Source organism: Cricetulus griseus, chromosome 6 (assembly GCF_003668045.3).
Source record: "Cricetulus griseus strain 17A/GY chromosome 6, alternate assembly CriGri-PICRH-1.0, whole genome shotgun sequence".
In the NCBI taxonomy this organism is placed as follows: Eukaryota; Metazoa; Chordata; class Mammalia; order Rodentia; family Cricetidae; genus Cricetulus; species Cricetulus griseus.
Genome location: NC_048599.1, coordinates 95,774,464 through 95,791,022, shown reverse-complemented (window position 1 = coordinate 95,791,022; position 16,559 = coordinate 95,774,464). Strand labels below are relative to the sequence as shown.

Below are 16,559 nucleotides of genomic sequence, written 5' to 3'. Positions count from 1 at the left end.
TTGGAAAGGTTTCTATTATCCTCAGACATGTGGAGGGGAGCTGCAAATTAACTGTTTTTGAATTCTATCTCATCCCATTCAGCACTGCCATCATCAAGAAAACAAATAACCTCCAAAGAAGTGCCTGTATCACCAGAGGAGAGGCCACTCCAGCACCCAGATGCCCAGATAAGCCCTCCCACCCCCTACTGGTGGGCTACCAATACTCTCCCAGAACCAGCCCAGCCTGACCTCAATAAGCCCTTCTCCTAGTCACCCTATGCTGTCCACACCTCTGCCAGATTTCCCAGGTCATACATCTGGCAGAAGTGCTTATGCTCCACCAGATACTAATGAGCATCCAGATCAGCAGAGGTCACAGAGACATGCAGAGTCCCAAAGGACCCCCAACTGGAACAGAAGCCACTCTGGCTGCCACATCTCCAGCTCCCAACTAGGGTGTAAACCCTCTAATGAACCACAGGTCACTCTGGGAAAAACGACCAGAGAAAAAAACAGAGACTTAAAAAAGCCAGGGAACAAAACACCCACCCAACAATGACAAACACAGAAACTGACACCTAGACTTATAATCACCCCAAACCTGGATGCTTAAACACCAGTGTAAGAACACAATCAATAGCAGCCAGGGCAACATAACACCACCAGAGCCCAGTCATCCTACTACAGCAAGCCATAGATATTCCAACACAGCTGTATCACAAGAAAATGACCTTGAAACCAACTTTATAAAGATTATAGAGGTCCTTAATGAGGAAATGAGTAAATCCCTTAAAAGAAAGCCAGGAAAATACAAACAAACAATTGGGCAAAATGAATAAATACCTTAAAGAAAGTCAAGAAAAAAAAAACATTTGGAGGAAATGGAATAAAATGTTTAAGACCTGAAAATGGGAGTAGAAACAATAAAGAAAACACATACAGTGGAAATTCTGGAAATAAAAAATCTAGGTAAGTGAACAGGAACTATAGATGCAAGCATCACCATAAGATATGGAAGACAGAATCTCAGGAATTGAAGATATGATAGAAGAAATAGATGGCATGGGTCAAAGAAAATGTTATATCTAAAAAAAAAGAATACCTGACATGAAATATCCAGGAAATCTGGGACACCCTGAAAAGACCAAATCTAAGGATAACAGGAATAGAAGAAAAATCCCAGCTCAAAGGTCCAGAAAATATTTTCAACAAAATCATAGAAAAAAATTTTCCTAACCTAAAGAAGAACAGGCTTACAAATGTGCAAGTCCTCTTGCCACACAATAATCAAAACACCAAACACACAGAACAAAGGAAGACTATTAAAAGCTGCAAAGAAAAAAAAAAAAGAAAGTAACATATAAATTCAGACCTATCAGAATGACACCCAACTTTTCAATGGAGACTCTAAAAGTCAGAAGGACCTTGACAGACATCCTGAAGACTCTAAGAGATCACAGATGCCATCCCAGATTACTATACCAGCAAAACTTCCCTTACCAGATATGGAGAAAATAAGATACTCCATGATAAAGTCAAATTTTAACAATATATATTTGGGGCTAAACAGCTATGGGACCAGGTAGATCAGAAACTCAGTCTACACTATTGCCAGCATCGAATGGAGAAAAACTCAAAGAAATTCCACTAAAATCAGGAAAAAGTCAAGGCTGTCTACTCTCTATGTATCTATTAATATAGTACTTGAAGTTCTAGCTAGAGCATTAAGACAACTGAAGAAGATGAAGATGATACAAATTGGAAAGGAAGAAGTCAAAGTATTGGTATTCACAGATGATATGATAGTATACATAAGAAACCTCAAAAATTCTACCAGGGAACTCTTATATCTAATAAAAACCTTCAGCAAAGTGGCTGGATACAAGATTAACTAAAAAAATTCAGTATCCCTCCTACATACAAATGACAACCAGACTGATAAAGAAATCAGGGACATGACACCCTTCACAAGAACCACAAATAATATAAAGTATCTTGGAATAACTCTAGCCAAGCAAGTGAAAGACCTGTATGCCAATAACTTCAAGCCTTTGAAGAAAGAAATTGGAGAAGGAGAAGATATTAGAAAATGGAAAAAGATCTCCCAGGGAATTGTAGGAGCCAGAGGAGTCAAGACACCATAAGAAAACAGTCCAAATGATCAACCAACTAGAGTTCATGGGGGCTCACAGACACTGAAGGGACAATAAGAGAGCTTATATAGGTCTGACTTCTATGTTTTCTGGTTGTGTAGCTTGGGGTTCTTGTGAGACCCCCCTAACAAAGAGATCATGGTCTGTCACCGACTCCTTTACCTGATTTGAGGACCCTTTCCCTCCTTTTGGATTTCCTCATCCAGTCTTAATATGAAAGGATGCTCCTAGTTTGTATTACAGTTTGACATGATATGTTTGGTTGATATCCCTGGGAGGAGTGCCCTATACTGAAGGAAAAGGAGGAGGAGTGGATCTGGGAGCAAGGGGATGTGTGTTAAGGAACTAACAGGAGAGAAGGGAGGGTAAACTGTAGTCAGGATGCAATATGAGAGAAAAAAGATAGGGGGGAGAGAGAGAGGAGAGGGGAGGAAGAAACAAGGAGGGAGAGAAAACAAATGTCAACCAAAGCTACCTAAGATTTAGAGAAAGAGAAAGCCTTATTTACTGTTGGTAGGAATGTAAATTGGTGTAGCCACTTTGGTAATCAATATGGAAACTTTCCAACAAACTTAAAATAGCACTACCATATGACCCAGATATACAAGCTTGGGTATATTCTGGAAGGACTCTTTAAGTCAACTACCACAGAGATAGTTGCATATCCATGTTTACTGTAGTACTATTCACAATAACCAAAATGATCAATCAGCCTATATAGCACAAAAGATGAATGGGTAGACAGAATGTGGAATACATATACAATGGAGGTTATTTAGTCACAAGAACTAAATTATGTAACTTGTGTTCTCTTACAAACACACACACACACACACACACACACACACAAACACACATGCATACATGCATTCATGGCATGGGAGCAGAAATTAGAGGGTAGTGTTGTAACTAACAGGATGAGGAGACATGAAAGGATAATGAAAGCAGTGTGTCAAGGACCTTTCTGCAAGTCCATGCTTAAGCACCATTCTTCATAATAGCCAAGATTTAGGATCCACCTCTATGCCTGAAGGGACCAGACCCTCACCCAGCTCCCTGCTCTGGCAGCCATAACAGGCTGCAGAAAAGATCCAGCAAGAGATAGGCCTCTGACTCAGCAACATGTGCTGAGCCCCAGACCTTGCCTGACCTTGTCCTAATCACTAGAAAGCCAGATATCCTCCATGTGGCAAGGAACCAATCAGAAGTTAGCTGGCGGGCTCTAGATGTGCTTTAGGGTAACAGTGGAATGCAGCATAGCAACCACCCTGGGAGGGCCTCCAGGCATAGCAACATTCCTGCAGCTGCAATCAACCAGTCAACACAGGACAGGCCACCCAAGCCTGAGACTGTTGCTATGCAACTAGCGTAACCCCCCCACACACACACTCCACTTGCTCTACCCCAATATATTGCCTGCCTCATGGTCCCTCCAGATCCTTTTTGCTCCACCCACTGTGTTGGATGGACATGGGAACCTAGTTAATTCATTAATTGACTAAAGACTCTTGGCTTTTACATCAGATCCATTCAGAGTTTGGGCACAACATGCCCAATATATGAAGGCGTAAAAGAAAGGTGTGGTATGTATTTATAATAGAACACAACCTTACAAAAGAAGATAGCCTGGTGTTTTTGACAACGTGAACAAATTTGTAGGATATTATGTCAAGTAAAATAAGACAAATATGGAGAAACAAAGACTGTAAAAATTGCATTTGTAAGTAGTGTCTGGCAAAAAAAGAAAAACGATTTAACTCACAGAAGCAGGGAGTAGATAACAGTGGTGGAGAGATGGGAAGTGTAGGGCCACGTGGTCAATGCAGCAGAGTCCATATTAGAGAGAATATCGAGAAATCTACTGTAAAATATGGTAACTAAATTAATGTGTAGCATACTTGAAAACTGCTAAGAGTAGAATTCATTTTCTCACACATAAGAAAATTACAAGTATGTGGGAGAGTGAATATGGTAATTAGTCCAATTTAGCTATTCTACAATGTCTATATATTCCAAAACATGTTGTACATGTAACCATGGACAGCTTTTAGTCAACTTAAAAATACGTCAGAAAAAGTCATTTAATCAACTATGATAGAAATAAATTTACCTAAAAAAAAAAACATTTCTTGGGTACAAATTTAGATGTAATAAATCAGTCTGCAGTTTTTAAGATGCCCAGGTGAATTTTATAGAGCTGTGGTCTATTAATAAGCAGTAGCAACATCACCTGGTTCCTAGGGTTCACCTCCAACTTGTGGTATGAATTGAATATGTGTGTGTAAGCACACACAGCAGACCCAGGTTAAGTGTTTTAACGAATGCTCAGGGTGAGTTTTGCACTCTTGGTCTGCAAACACGTATTCTAGAAACCTTTGCTCTGGGGACCTTTGACTAGAACTCTCCATGAACTTTTGGAGCTTACTGTCTGGGTATTGTTCACATGATTCATATCAATCTGGAATTGTTCAAAGGGAAAAAAATCATTTGTTTCTTGCTGCATCAGATTTACATTATAGGCTTTGGACAAGACACATACTTGGTGTGTGTGTGGGGGGGGTTCTTTAGTATTATCAACCAAAGTATTTCGTGACATCATTTCCTCCAATCCTGGTGTTGAAGAAGACTGTAGAAGCATTCTTCCAGAAAGGCTTTAAGATACATAACGTAATTCTGTTACGCACAATAGTTAAGGACACACATTATGACTCAAGAAAGTGAAGGCAGCCCCCATGAACTTGAAGTGTGATGAGTATTCAAGCAGGATCCCAATGAAATGCTAGAACTCAAGTTTGTTTCATGACCTGTCAAGTTGTGCGACTGTCCTCCAGCACAATTTAGTTGTCATAGGAAGCATGAGCAGATGTCAGAAATTATTCATCATCTACTCATTAACGTATTACCTTAATCTTTAAATGTGAGTTTCTTTAGCACTCTGAAGAAAACACAGAAGTTAATGAGAAAGTGCATTTGACATCATAAAATTACAGAGAGTACTTTTTTCCCTCCAGGAAATTGCACACTATTTGAAAAGATGTCCACAATAAAGAACACTACACTGCTCACATAAATAGCAGAAGACAAACATTTTAATTAACAGGAAGAGTTATTTTTCTGAACACGACCAGTAACTTTGCCCACCAACCCCTCCCCCAAACCTGCTGAAATTTGCTGAAAACAAAGAGCTGAGGTGAGGTGTTGGGGTGGGGGGGACAGCAGTTCAGGAAAGAGAGAGTGAAACCCTGCCTGATAAATACTAGGCAGCACCCACAGAAGCAATAAATAAATGAATAAATAAATGAAAAAATAAATGAAAAAAATTGTCCTTGGAAGTGCAAGCACTTCTGCAGAACAATTAGCTTAATTAACCAGACAGCATGAATATTCATAAGGCTGTTAATGTCTCCTACATCCAAGCAGATAAATGTGATGTAATGACTTCCTAGTCAAGCATATCTAAAATTCTCATGAAAGCAGCACCTACACATCGGTTCTTTGCCTCAAATATCCTAGAAATTAACAGTCCCTTGGCAATATTTTATTCTCCCCAAATTAATTGGAAAGCATAAAATTTATTTATGCAAACTCTATAGGAATATATGATTCAGAGGCATCAGTGTGTGGATTAAGTCTTGTTTTACAACAACTGGATTGCTTTTTTATTTTTATGTTCTCTCAGGCTTTTCTCACTATCCCCCTATTCCTTTCTAATCAGACTCTGTCTGTATAGTTCCTTAGCACCAGTTCCCATAGCAACAAACACAATTCCTAATGGCCAGCAGTTCAAATACAGGCTTTCCCACATCTGATACATTTGGGTCTAAGGATAATTCAGCAGCTTAGTCTGTTGGCTCAGTGGAGTAATTTACTATACACTCCCCCTCTGGGTGTCTCTCTCCAGGAGGCAAATGGCTTCAAAGGCAGACTCTGTCTCCTCTTGGGCAGCTTGGAAACTTCCTGCCTAGCTCTTGTTCCCATTCTTCATCAAAAGCCCTGACTAGGCATAGCATCCCCGTATTAAACAACCCACACATGACTTTCCCTTCCTATTAGACAGAATTAGCAAGATGCAACTCCTTTCCAACTACCAGAGTTTGGCAGCTTGCTGTATCTTCAAAACAAAAAAGATGACAATGCCATTCCTGAAAATAGCCACTGAATAACAGGATATTTTCAAATTATAAATATGCTTTGAAATTAAGGGGAAAAAAACTCAATGTCTCAACATTATGCATTTGTAAAAATTGGTTAACTATTACAGGCATAAGCAATAATGACCAATTTTTATAACAAGCTCCTGTTCGTGTCAAATGCACACTTCTCAGAAAATGCCCTTTCCATTTCTGAGCTATGGTGGTTAGTGAATGACCTCAGAGATCCAAGTGCTAATGAGAAGAATAGCAGCCTGGGCACATATACTGCCAGGAAGCTTCCACCAGCTACAGGCAGAGCTACTAAAATGACACTGAAGGGTCAAAAATAAAATGGCACAAAACAATGGTCCAAATTGCATCTTTCTCCCCCACCTCTTTCAGTCAAGGCTGTTTTATTATCTTCTTTGAGACCATTATTGGTTTTCTGTAAGTGCCTTAAATTGTCAGGATGTAGTCTAATCTCCCTCCCCATTTAAATTATTGGCTTTGTAAAAGACTTTATACTTTACAAAGGCATTTGGATCTGTTCTGTTTTTCCTAAATGATATTTGTACAGGTATCTACTGAATAATGTATATATTTGCAAAATCAAAAATATGCTTTATAATAATAAAACTCTAAAGCTAATCCCTTATGGAACCACTCACATGTTAAACATGTTAGTAGAACTACCTCTGTAATAGCAATTCTAAATGTGTGGTATGGATATGGTTATTAAATAGAACATTATTTTTTTAAACATACACATTTGTTGTTTTCATAAGAAAAAATATATTTTCCTATTTTTGTCTTAGCAAATTGTACATAATAGTTTTTATTGGTTAGTTTTATGTCTACTTGACATAACCCAGAAACATTTGAGAGAGGGAATATCAATTGAGAAAGTGACCAGCCAGGTTGGGCTATAGGGATTTTCTTGATTGATGGTTGATGTGAGACAGCCCAGGGCACTATGTGTAGTGTCACCACCCACCGGACAGGTAATCTAGATGCTATAACAAAGCAAATTGAACAAGCCATGAAGAGCAAGCTGCTTTGCAGCATTCTTCCATGGCCTCTGTTTCATTTCTTGCCTCCAGGTTCCTGCCTCAAGATCCTGTCCTGACTTCCCTTCATACTAGACTACAAGCTGTAAGCTGAAAGAGATCGTTTCCTCCCCAGGTTGCTTTTGATCATGGTGTTTTAGCACAGCAATGGAAACTCTAACTTTTTTTTTTAATTTTTTTTTTTATTTTATTAGTTCTAGTTAGGGAACAAGATTATTTCAAGTCCCTTCTCCCTCTCCCTCCCCTCACCCCCAAACTTCCTCCCCCACCCCCAGCCCACCCCCCACCCCATCCACCCACCACTCCCCAGGCAGGGTAGGGCCCTCAACGGGGGCTCGGCAAAGTCCACCAAGTCTTCCTATGCTGATCCTGGGCCCTTCCCCATGTGTCCAGGGCCAGAGTGTAACGCTTCGTATGGGATGGGCTCTCAAAGTCCCTTCTTTTTTTTTTTTTTTTTGTAAAATTATTTTTTTATTAAATTATTAATATTTTCACATGTACTTTCCCTCTCCCTCTCCCTCCCCACCCCCATTCCTTCTCCCCCACCTCCAACCTACCCCCCACCCCATCCACCCGCCACTCCCCAGGCAGGGTAGGGCCCCCAACCAGGGCTCCACCAAGTCCACCAAATCTTCCTGTGCTGGGCCTAGGCCCCTCCCCATGTGTTCAGAGACAGAGCGAATCCCTTCAAGTGGGATGGGCTCTCGAAGTCCCTCCCACCCACCAGGGCAAAACGCCAGTCCACCTCCAGAGGCTCCCAGGAGTGCAGGGACCTCCCCATTGGCATCCATGATCAGGGGGCTGGATCAGTCTTGTACAGGCCTCCTGGACAGCATCTGGGGTCGATGTGCTCTCCCTTGTTCAGGCCAACAGTTCCTGTGGGTTTCTCCATCCTAGTACAGACCCCTTCGTTCTTCATTCCTCCCTCTCTTCAACTAAATTCCCGATTTCGGCTCATTGTATATCTGTGGATGTCTGTCTCTGTTTCCATCAGCCACTGGGTGAGGGCTCTAGGATGGCATAAAGAGAAGTCATCAATCTCATTTTAGGGGGAGGGTTTTTAGGTTATCCTCTCCACCATTGCCTGGATTGTCAGATCGTGTCATCCTTGTAGGTCTCTGGAGATCTCCCTGGTTCCTGATCCCTTCTCGGGCCTACAGTGGCTCCCTCTGATATCGTATCTCTCATCTTGCTCTCTTTCCTCTATTCTTCCCCCAACTCAATGTTTCTGCCCCTCCATTTCCTCTCCTCTTCTCCTCTTCTCTTGCTCTTATTGTAGCAGCTCCTTCCCCCCCCCCCCCTCATGCCCCCAATTAGTTCGGGAGTTCATGCCACTTCCATTCCTGGGGACCATTTAACCCTTAGAGTCCTTCATGTTTCCTAGTTTCTTTGGTGAAGAGCATTACATACTGGTAGTCTTTTATTCTATGTCTAAAATTCATATATCAGTGAGTACATACCTTGTTTGTCTTTTTTTGACTGGGTTACCTCACTCAGGATGGTTTCCTCTAGTTCCATCCATTTGCCAGCGAATTTCAAGATTCCATTGCTTTTTTCTGCTGAGTAGTACTCCATTGTATAGATGTACCACATTTTCTCAATCCATTCTTCAGTAGAGGGGCATCTAGGTTGTTTCCAGGTTCTGGCTATTACAAACAATGCTGCTATGAACATGGTTGAACATATGTCCTTGTTGTAAGTACATGCCCTATTTGGGTATATACCCAAGAGAGGAATGGCTGGATCTTGAGGTACACTGATTCCCATTTTTCTGAGCAACCGCCATACTGATTTCCAGAAACTCTAACTTTTTAAAATGAAAAAAAGTAACCAATTCCCTCTATTATTGCTCAATAGGATGCATGAATTAAATACACAATAACATATTCTTTTCTGAACCATACATCGGCTTGCTGTTTCCCTTGCTTTAACCTCTGTTTCCCGCCCCCAAGTAATTCTGAGCCCTGCATCAAAATAAACCCTCTTAGACTAGGTTTCATTGACTGCCTGATCTGAAACATCCCATAACTCTCTACCGTTTCTCAGGTCAAACTCAGACCCCTTTCTGTGGCATGTATGCAGAGTGTCCATCAAATGGTCTACTATTATGCTATCATCTCTCATCAAAGGCAACCTTTCTGTTCCTCAAGCATCCCCAGGATTTGTCTTTATTGTTATTATGGTAGAGCCTATAATTTAGGTGTTCTGTATATTCATATAACTTAAACATTTATTGCATACTCCCTGTACTTAGGCACTAGGGATGCTTGGGAAAAGATGAGGAACCTGAGGACCTTGAAGGGGTTGAGGCTCCAAAAGATTAAATATCTTGCCCCAAGTTTTACATTTGTTTGAGGAAATGCTGGATGATGAGTGAGGCTGTTTCAGAACCGAACTCTGTGCACTGGAATCTTATAAGGAGACAGAAAATGGGATTACAGAAGATAATATTGTACAGGTTTGTTTTCATCAACATGACAAACTAGTATTGCCCTCGAATAAGGAACCTTGATTGAGAAAATACCTCCACATGAGATAGGCCTGTAGGCAAGTCTATCGAATATGAGGTATTTTCTTCATTAATGCATGATATTGGAGTGTGCAGTCCACTGTGGTTGGTGCTAACACTGGAAAGATGGTACCCAGTTGTAAATGTAGCTGAGAAAACCATGGGGAGCAAGCTAGTAAGCAGCACCCTTCCATGCCTCTGCTTCAGTTCTTGTCTTGACTTCCCTAAGTGATGGATTGTAAACTGTAAGATGAAGTAAGCCCTTTTTTCCCCAGCTTAGTTTTGGTTGTGGTGTTTTGTCATAGTGAGAGAAAGCCAACTAGAACAAGGAGCAGTTAATGAATCTGCAGCTACTACTCCTTGCCTGCTGGTATTAGGCCAAGGGGAAGCTGTGCCCCAACAGGAGTCAGGAGGCAGTCCATCTCCACCCCAGCATTCTTCTGAGCTCTAAGGAGCAGAGCATGGGCCACTTCACTGGCAGATCCATCTCCACCAACACAGACAACACTGAAAACACAGAAGCGAGCAGAAGAAATCAGAGTTAGTTCACATTCATGAAGTCTAGAGTTTAAAACACTTTTGAACCTTGCTCACCAAGAGTGTGTGACAGTGCAGTAGATATGATCATTCAAAATAACTTCAAGCCTTTAGTAACAGACAATGGCTCAGAAAACACAGCACTAGACAGGTGGAGATACTTTATAAAACCAGCCTATCGACACTTCTCCAGAGACAAAAATTATTTGAATTACAAGGCATTAAGCAGTGAATATTCAAACTCATATCTAATCGGAATTTGCTTGTTAATATCCAAAAGCATGGTACTCCAGGTTTTTGAACTTTATCTGTTTTGTTTCACAAGTTTCTATGAGCTTTCCCAATGCTTAATGAAGTTTGTTAAAATCCCTATCCATGACTATATGCATGTTGTGTGTGATCTAAAAGGACCTTATAAACTCTTCACCCCTACACAAAAATACAGTTTAGATGGAAAGAACTTGACTCTTACATACATAGGATGGCAACACATAACTACAAATAACAGCATTACAGGTATGTTAACTCATTGCTAGAGTTAGAGATGGCCTTTCCATGAGTATTCTGCCAGATACATACATACATACATACATACATACATACATACATACATACCCTGTGAAATTTGTCATAACACAGAAGTTAGAAAAATCTTTTGAAACAAATCTAAATGATAACTATAACAATAGAACCACAGCAAGTACCATTAGTGAATAACAGTTAATGAATATGAGTGTATACATACCAGGCACTATTCTCAGAACTATGGGAACTACTTAAATGATAGCTGCAGACAATAGATATTGATAGCTTTCAATTTACAGATTAAGTAGCTTTCTCATGGTCACCTGCTAGCAAGTATCTACACTACCATTTAATATGAAATCCAAAGAATGTGGCCTTATGGGAATTTTATGACTTTGAAAATCAATTTGAACCAGTAGAACCATTGAGGTATATGACATAAATCCAATTAATGTGAAATTGGATGAATTAGAAAAGAATATACTGCTTTGTGTCAAGAACTACTAGACTGTTGATCTTTACTGTCAACTTGACCAGATTTAGGATTTCCATGGATGCATACTTCTGCGTAAGTCTAAGAGTGTATTTCTAGAAAGCTTTAACTGAGTAGGGAAGACTTTGACTATGGGCAGCACCATCCTATAGACTAGTCCCAGACTGCGTATAATAGGAGGAAGTGGACTGAACACCACCAGTATTCATCCCTCTCTGCTTGTAACTATGGAAACAATGTGACCCACAGCTTACACACCTGCTGCCATGCTTTCCCACCTTCAAACTGTGAGCCAAATCAAACCCTTCCCTCCTTAAGCTGATTTTTTTTAAAGTCCAGGTATTTTATCACAGCCAAGAGGAAAAATAGCTAATCAATTTGATAAGATTACATCGAAGAATATGACATAAACCCAGTGAATGTATTTAATATAAAAACATCATGGAATGAGATACTATAGGGAAAGAAAAAAATCATTCTCTCACAGTAAGTTACTATATGCTGAAGAGTTACTTGAATGACCCCTTTACATCTGGTAAATCTTACTGTTCTCAGAGTGAGTCAACTTTGCCACTGGCCTCAGTAAAATTATTCTTTCTAGAAAAGTAGAATCGGGGTGAACATTTATTTCCTTTTAAAAAGAATGATAACAAAGGTTTTTGAGGGGACAGCTTGTATATCTTCTATCACAACCAATATTATCTTTGAAATATTGAATGCCAGATTGTTTTTTGACTCAGAGTTTGGCTTTAAAAAACTCTATAAATATTGTAAATACCACAGTCAATCTGAGAAACTGCCAATGTTAGCCAAGCAACATCTACATTATAGTTTATATATCTAATAGTATTATGAACAAAAGAATAATGCTATGCAATCCAGAAAATTAAAACACACACACAAAGAAAAAGCCAAGATTAGTATACTAACAATAACATAAACACTACAGGTTGGTTTAACAGTGTTCACCTTCTAGTGAATGCACCTGCCACAGCTTCCAGTCTGTGCAGCTGACACCATTCTCTTCTTTACCCTTACTTAACTTTTTGTCAGACTACATAAATAGAGGTAATATGGAGCCTAACCTTCCCCCAAGTTTTAACCATGGATTCCAGTGTTTTCTAGAACACACTGGAGTGGGACACCAGCTGTCATGGAGTGTTGATCTGCTGTGTCTCTTGGCTTTTGAAATATGTCACAATGTGTCTTCACAGAAGCATATGGAACTCGTTTTTAAAAACTCTAAAACCTTAGGAAATGGCATTTCTTAAACATCATCTAACAAACTGTTTCACTTTGCTGACTAAGCTACATTGAAGCATTTTTGGATTGCAGCTTCTCAGCTTCCTGTCTAGAAGCCATGAATAACTTACTAACTACTTCCAATCAATACCTCCACTGCTGTCAAACAGAGATCCTACCACTCATCAAAATGAAATGGCATGTTGGGTCATATCCCATATTTAAATCTTTTGTATAAACTTTTTTCAAAAATATTCCCTTGGTTATTATTATTATTATTATTATTATTATTATTATTATTATTATTATTATTCTCTCATATATCACACCCTGACCTCAGTTTCCCATTCCTCCTCTCCTCCCAGTCCTTCCTCTGATCCCCCTCTCTCCAAGATCCACTTCTCTTCTTCCCCCTTCAGAAAAGGTCAGGCAGCACAGTGATGTCAACCAAATGGGGCATAACAAGTTACAATAAAGAATAGGCATGCTCCCCCCATATTAAGGCTGGATGAGGAAACCCAATAGGAGGAATAGGGTCCCAAAAGCCTGCAAGAGTCAGAGACAGCCCCTGCTTTCAATGTTAGTAGTCCCACAAGAACGTCAAGCTACACAGCCATAACATAACTGCAGAGGGCCTGGGTCAATCCCATTCAAGCTCCCTGATTGTTGCTTCAGTCTCTGCAAGCCTCATGAGCCCTGTTTAGGTAATCCTATGGGCTGTTTTCTTGTGGTGTCTTGATGCCTCTGGCTCCTACAATCCTTCCTTTCTCCTGCAGGATTCCCAGAGCTCTACCTAATGTATGTCTGTGGATCTCAAGTTGTACTGGGGTCAAAGGTGGCACAGAACTTGTGGGAGTGACGAATCAGTGACTGGACCAACTTGAGACCCATGCCATGAGAGGGGGCCCCTGCCTGACACTGTCTGGAGGGTTAAGAACCAGAATCTGGATAGAAACAAACACGACAAGCAAAAACAACAGGAAGTCAATGAAATGAGTCCTAATGATACTTTGCTATCCTCGTAGACTGGAGCCTAGAATAACAGTCATCGGAGAGGTTTCATCCTGCACTGATGGGATGGGGGCAGATGCAGAGACCTATGATCATTCTTCAAACAGGTTCAATGAGGGACACTTCCTGTCTGAACAATTCTTGTTAGAGACTTGTTCTCCTGGAGTGTTTACTGAAATCATGTTTCCACTGTTTTCACAACCGTCCATGTATTTCTAAGTAAGGGAAATTAGAATTACCTTTTAATTAAGGTGATTACTCCAACCACACTAGCTCCTATTAGGAAAGCTAAACCCATCAAAATAAATGAACTACTTAAAATATTTGGAACATAGATGACTTCTAATAGAAATGTAAAATTATTATATACCCAAAGTAAATCAGTATTCCATAGGATTAGGACAAATTAAGGGACTTACTTAGTTCACATAACAGGATAATTGGTTTAAGAATGTGTAATAACTAGAGGCTCTATGTATCCTTTAACATCACAATGCAAAATAATTTCCACATGGGAAAATAAACTAAAAATGAGTATGTTTGGGTAAAGGGAAAACTTTCTCTGAATTTTAATAATCCTTTTCTTACTGTAAAGGCCTTCTAAATCCCCATAATGCCGTAGCTACCAAGAGAAGACACCGACAGATACCATACTCAGCAGAACATCCCAGGCCACCAGTGAGGAAGTGCAGGTTTCATATCTACATCCTTTATCCTAAGTTAATCAAAGTCCAAATCAAGGTCTTAAACGAGGCCATGATCTTATTACACTTGTAGCTTGGGACTCTGAACCATACTAAGTTGCTTATTGGCATCAATTTCCCAATCACATTTTTTCAATGTATACTTCCCAGAATATTTCTTTAAATGTAGCCTGTTTATCCTTCTGTCCACTTCTAGGTAAGAAATTATAAAGTAACTACCCACCTTGTCCTCTTGATAATCAATGCTTGTAGAGTATAGCCATCTAGATTTATTCCCCTTTTACAGCCCCTTTTGTTTAACCATGTTTTACCTTCTAACTCACATGCCTCATTAGGCACTACTTTTTTTGAAACTACAATTCAGTGCTTCCTTTGATGGTAACACTACCCTTCATGCATCTCTAATATTTCTTTGGAGGCTTTTTTTTCATTTGGGGGAGAATGAAGATGAACTGCCCTTCTCTACCTCAGTGGTTCACTGGTCTTTTTCTTGCTCCCTCCCCATCACCATGTGGCAGTCATCAACATACCATCTTTTAAAGCTCTCAGATAGCAAGGCTTGCATAAACATCTTCCCCAAAGTAATGTTTTCATCATATACGTTAATCCCTTACATTTGCAAATCAATTCTGTATCTCATTTGCCTTTTTCCTAATGTTCAAATGTCAGTGAGCAATGTCAGCACACTCCAGCAATGCATTACAAACAAGTTTCCAGTGTCTGTTATGAATGTCTAAGACATCTGCTTCTGTATGCTCAAGCTGACTACTCCCACCTATGGGGACCTCAACCACCTGGTGTCTGGCACCATGAGTGGTATGTGTTTCCCTGGCCAGCTCGACACCAACCTGGTGCAACCTGGCAGTGAACATTGTGCCCTTCCCATTGTGCCTATACTTCTTCTTGCCCAGCTTCACACCCGTCACAGCTATGGGCAGAAAGCAGTACAGTGACCCTAACAGTGCCCAAGCTTACACAGCATATGTTCAATGCCAAGAATATGACCATCTGAGAACCATGCCATGGCCACTATCTGACCATGGTCATTTTCTTACAGGACCCCAATGTCCATGAAGGAGGTGGACAAGCAGATTCTGACCATCCAAAACAAGAACAGCAGTTACTTTGTAGGCTGGATTCCTAACATCAAAGTGACTGTATGTGATATCCTGCCCTGGGGCCTGAATATGGCCTCTACCTTTATTGGCAACAACACCATGCATTCAAATGTGTTATTCAAGAGCATCTTGGAAAAGTTCTTGGCCATGTTCGACCTCAAGGCCTTCATGTACTGGTTTGCAGGCAAGGGCATGACCTGGGGTTCAAGCATCAGAAATACCAGATGCCATGGTCAAAAACAAGAAAGAAGCTTTTGAATGACGAAGAAGAGATCAACAAATAGACACTGTGGTACATATCTGCTCTTTACTTAGCCCTGGTATGGGAATGATGCCCTGTCTAAGCATGTCACAGGTCCCTCTCAAACCAAATACACCTGTGCTGTTTCTCCAGTTATCTGGTGCAGTGTTTTCCTTTAGCAGAGAATTGACAGCCCCACAAGACCAGGGAGATTCTGTACTTGAACACTTGAAAGCAAAGTAGAGGATCATACAGGGATCAAGAAAGCAACCACCTTCCAGTTAAGTGCCCATCCATAAGAGTTAACAGGGAAGTTAGAATAAGGACTTGCTTTTTATCCCTAGTGATAGGAACTAAAGCCATACAGTGTTGACTTAATATGCAATATAGAATTTTGTGGCAATCTATTCATAATAAAATGCTAAACCTGTAAAACAAAACAATGTCTACTTAGTCAATAAATTATAAGATAATTAAAACCAACATCTTTTATTCATTCAGAAAATAGATGTTGTTACAAAATATCTACTGCAATCAATCACAGCAAAATTTACTATTGAATAACTATTAAGCTACCAGTAAATTTGGAAAAGACAACAACAGCATTGTTATGTTGCATGATGAATATAATAGCTTTCATCAATGTCTTCTTTATATTGACCTGGTAAAAGTCTAATGCTAAGGATTTTAAGTACAAATATATGCGTGTTAAGTATAGGGTAATACACTGTGGTTCCTGGATACTATTAATTTAATTTCTCTTATATGATTTCCCTATGCCAGATCTTTAGAGCTAGATGACCATGATATATTAGTTTTAACTATTAGTACATGGATATGAACA

General features: G+C 40.0%; 1 protein-coding gene across 1 annotated transcript in view; it reads right to left on the bottom strand.

The window, feature by feature from the left end:
* Cerkl (ceramide kinase like) overlaps nucleotides 1–16,559 on the bottom strand; it is a 103,668-nt gene that overhangs the window by 14,718 nt on the left and 72,391 nt on the right. Inside the window, 1 exon segment of the mRNA XM_027420085.2 lies at nucleotides 10,209–10,351. Coding sequence (XP_027275886.1) covers nucleotides 10,209–10,351 — 143 coding nt within the window.